The 4,635-nt window shown below is 39.7% G+C and overlaps 1 protein-coding gene across 1 annotated transcript; it reads right to left on the minus strand.

Moving 5' to 3' along the window:
• Window positions 1–704: 704 nt before the first annotated feature.
• On the minus strand, window positions 705–1,091 carry LOC120868619 (60S ribosomal protein L38-like). Its single transcript, XM_040247330.1, has one exon. The coding sequence runs from the start codon at window positions 1,089–1,091 to the stop codon at window positions 771–773; it is 321 nt and encodes a 106-aa protein (XP_040103264.1). The 3' UTR covers window positions 705–770.
• Window positions 1,092–4,635: the final 3,544 nt, after the last annotated feature.

Consider the following 4,635-nt stretch of genomic DNA (forward strand, 5'->3'; position numbering starts at 1 on the left):
TCAAAAAATAAATAAATAAATTTGGGGACTTTCCTGGTGGCCCAGTGGTTAAGACTTCACCTTCCAATGTATCGGGTGTGGGTTTGACCCCTGATTGGAGAGCTAAGATCCCACATGCCTCACAACCAAAACATAAAACAGAAGCAAAAAAAAAAAAGAAGCAATATCATAACAAATTCAATAAAGACTTTTTAAAAATGGTCCACATCAAGAAAAAAAATCTTAATAAATTTTTCATCTGTGTGTTGTTGGAGTAATACAGTGACTAAAGCAGCAGAGTCTCTGACTTACAGAAGGTACTTGATAAACATGGTTCTTACCTCACATTGTCATATTGTTATTATTAATATTTATTTTATAGTCTATTTTACAGAGTTAGGGAGAATGATTTTTTTCAAAATACATTTTTAGTAACACGCATGTTGACAATAATCTGAATTCTATGTTCCTTATGTAATCCTCTTGCCTTGAGAACGTTGGTCCCCAAATTTTTAATCAGAATTTCCCTCTGTTGTTAAATCATCCCCATTAGCATACAAACAAGTTCCAGAAACTCATATCTTGAACAAAAACAAAAACCCCAACACCTTCCTTTGTACCCACATCTCCCAGAAAGGACTTCCATTTCTCTGCTGTATGCCTTTGTAAAGGACTGCCTTGGTTCAGCCACCCACACTCTCATTCCTATTCTCTCTCTCTCTCTCTTTTTTTTTTTTTTTTTTTTTGAGAATTTTAAAAATTTTAATACAGTGCAAAGCAGCGTACGTGATTCATTTCAGCTCCTTCATGGCCAAACCGGGGGGCAGGGACTGCTTCAGCTTCTCGGCCTTCTCTTTGTCTGTGATGACCAAGGTGTAAAGGTATCTGCTGCATCGAACTTTAAACTTCACATTATCTTTACTTTTCTTGATCTTGACGGACTTGGTGTCCTTGCGGCGGGCTGTGAGCAGGAAGTCCTTGATTTCCTCAATTTTGCGAGGCTGCAACACAGAGCGAAGGAAATCAGCTGCTGAGACGCATCTGCTGGGGTGCCCAGCCCCGCATCCCCTTTGGGGCCCTGAAGACCCTCGCAGACGCCGCCCTGCCTGCATCCCCCTCCCCCGCATTTTCTCTTGAACCGTCTCCACAATTCCACTGAGATCCCTCAAGGTCACACACACCTTCCTTGTTTCCACGTCCAACGGTCTTTTTTACTTGACCCTTGTACTTGGCACTGTCCTCTCCTCTGGAAGCACTTCTTTCAGGAGCTTCCAGGATATCACACCCTTTGATCTTTTTCCTGCCGTTCTGGCCACTCCTTTTCCATGACCTTGGCTGGATATTTCAAGTCTGAAGAATCATTAAATGGTGGAGCACAGCAAGGTTCAGTCCCAATATCTGCTCCATTTCTCTTGGCTGCCTAGATATCCCATCCAGCCCATGGGCTTAAATAGCATTCATGATCTTGATTCTGATGGAGAGACAAACAGATGGGAGGACAGAAGGACGGGCATAGGAATCCAGCCCCCAGCTCTCCTCTGATTCCCAGACTCCTTTTTCCATCTACTTATAAGATACTACATTCTGGATGCAGAAAAGGCATCTGCAATCTGAAAAGAACCCTGGATACCCACCCTACTCTTCTAGGCTTCCAAATCTCAGTAAGTGGCACTGCCATCTGCTCCAGCCCTAAACCTGAAAATCACCCAGAGTCTCCCTCCCCTGCCTTCCCCTCCACAGGCACAGCTACCCTGAATTTGCCCAGTTTGGTCCAGATTCTTTGTGAGCACTACCTAGGATATATTTCTCAGGAGGTGGGCTTCTTGGTTGTAAGTCCTGCACATGTTGGCTTCACTAGTCACTGCCGAATTTGTTTCCCAAGTGGAAATTTCCATGTCTCTACATCTTCTCCAGTAGGTAGGATTGTTAGACTTTTTAACTTGGGGGTGAGTGTGAAATTGTATCTAATTGGTGCCTTTAATTTTCCTTCGGAGAAGGCAATGGCAACCCACTCGAGTACTCTTGCCTGAAAAATCCCATGAATGGAGGAGCCTGGTAGGCTGCAGTCCATGGTGTCGCTAAGAGTCTGGCACGACTGAACGACTTCACTTTCACTTTTTATTTTCATGCATTGGAGAAGGAAATGGCAACCCACTTCAGTGTTCTTGCCTGGAGAATCCCAGGGACAGGGGAGCCTGGTGGGCTGCCATCTATGGGGTCGCACAGAGTTTGACACAACTGAAGCGACTTGGCAGCAGCAGCAATTTTCCTTACCTTTTGCTATATGAGATTGTGCACCTTTTCATGTATTGATGGACCATCTGTGTTGCCTTTTCTATGAGGTACATTTTCATGCCTCTCTCTGTTTCCCTATTGGGTGGTCTTATTTTTGTACCTACTTGTTTTATTAATTTGTATATTGATCCTTTGTCAGTGGTATGTATTGCAAATGTCCTACCCCAGGTTGTTACTTTCTTTTTAACTCTCATAAGTTGTCTTATAATGAGCAAACATTTTTATTTTTAATATAGTTCAACTTATCTTTATTTTCCTTCACAGTTTATTTTTTGCATCTTATTTTAAAAATCTGTACCTACTTCAAGCTTATATATTCTCCTAATTGTCTTTAAATTTTTTTCATAGTTTTGCCTTTTGATTTTGTCTTTAAATTCACATAGAATGGATTTTTAATGTGAGAGGAAGCAATCCAACTTCATGTTTTTCTATATGGATAGCCAATTGTTTGGATCAATAGCATTTGCTGAATTGTCCACTCTTTTTTTCACAAATCTTTGATGCCTCTCCAGTCATAAATAGAGCTTCCATATTTGCATTAGTCTGTCCATTTGTCTGGAGAAGGAAATGGCAACCCACTCCAGTGTTCTTGCCTGGAGAATTCCAGGGATGGCGGGGCCTGGTGGGCTGCCGTCTGTGGGGTTGCACAGAGTCAGCCACGACTGAAGTGACTTGGCGGCAGCAGCAGCAGCAGCAGTCCGTTTGTCTGTCTAGCTTTGTGCCAATACCAACAGTCATTGCTGCCGTATGATGGGTCTTAGGTAGCTAGTCAAGACACATTTTCAGGAGTCTCTTAACCATTCTTCACGCTTTGCTCTTCTTCATTCATTTCTGAATCACTTTGTCAAGTTTCCATTAGGGAGGGATGGGGCAGAACCTTTGGGACCTTGATTTAAAATGACCATTATAGGAACACTTGATATTGACTCTTTCCATCTATGAATATAATACATCTTTCCACTTACTTTGCCCTTCTTTACTGTCAGTCCACAAAGTTCTAAAATGTTTTCCTAAAAAGCTTACTCATTTTGCAAGATTTCTGCCTTGCTCCTTCATACTTTTGCTGCTGGTTTGTTTGTTTGTTTTTCAAAATTATACTTTTTACTTTTGGTGGTATACAAAAAGGCAGTTGGCATTATTGTGTTGATTTTGTATTCAACAGCCTAGCCAAACTCTTATTGGTTTTCATAATTTTTCTTTATATTCTTTTGGGTTTTCTGTGTAGACAAGCATATCATCAATAAATAATAAGAGGTTTATTTCTTCCTTTCTACTCTTCATGTGGCGGACAAAGACGAAAAATACTTTGTAGTTATAATCAGAAAGTCCTGAGATTTGTTGGGTTAAAGGGTTAGAAAAAAGGGAAGAGTGAGAATATTTCCCTATCCAGATTCTTTAGAGTCTATATGGTGTCTCTATCTGAAGGCTACAAAGGGAAAAAAACACCTTAGATTAACTAAAAACAAGCAATATACCCAGACAGGTAAATGAGACTTGCTTTAACCTATATAATGGAACCATATCCTTAGCTTTTATCATCACCAGCTTTTTAGAGTGATGTCGATGTAGTCAGGGCTTTATTATGTGATTGCAAAGTACAACATCCTTCGAGTGTAACCATGTAGATTCATTTTCCAAGGAATTTTGGAAAATAAATGAACAATATTTTTGTCACCTCATTACCATGGTCTCCTTTTAAAACTTAACTGTATCACTTCAATATAAATATTGTACATTATGGTGTTATCATATAAACTCTATTGAGGTAATACATCTTTGAAGGTATTTCTTTTCAATGATCAAAAAGCTCCCTAAGAAAAGCTGAAAGGTGAGGGCAGGAGATGAATCTTAGGTCAGTAAGTATGTGCTTTTGGGAAGTGGTGGGGTGGCCCTTGGGAGGACCCTGAGGATGTGGAGGAGAAGAGATCTCAGCAGATGTTTGGAAATGGTCTTTGGAGGAGGGCATGATCTGTTAAATTAATTGGGGAAATGCAGAAAAGGAACATGGTTTTCCCAATAAAAACTAAAAATATAGAGATCTGGAGTAGAAACTTTGAGGTCTACATCCACTTACATATCCTCAGACCCAATCACAGGAGTATAAAATAAATCAAAGATAAAAATCTAGTGTTTTTAACAAGGAAACTTGACAAAACTAGTCTTATGAAAATTATCTGGTAAGAAAAAGGTTTGTGTTTTTTCTTTTTTTTGTTTTTGTTTTTTTTTTTAGGTTTGTGTTTTTTCAAAGTGTCTACATTTACAAAGAAAGAATTTTCTACAATTACAAAAAGAGAAAACTGCTGAAGAGCCTCTCATAATGTGAGACATAAATATTCAACCAAGTTTCCTGATATTTGTTTG

This window comes from Oryx dammah, unplaced genomic scaffold (assembly GCF_014754425.2).
Source record: "Oryx dammah isolate SB20612 unplaced genomic scaffold, SCBI_Odam_1.1 HiC_scaffold_10, whole genome shotgun sequence".
Classification (NCBI taxonomy): Eukaryota; Metazoa; Chordata; class Mammalia; order Artiodactyla; family Bovidae; genus Oryx; species Oryx dammah.

Excerpts from the sequence above, each read along its gene's own strand:
- LOC120868619 (XM_040247330.1), bottom strand. The coding sequence starts at position 1,091 with ATGCAGGCAGGGCGGCGTCTGCGAGGGTCTTCAGGGCCCCAAAGGGGA.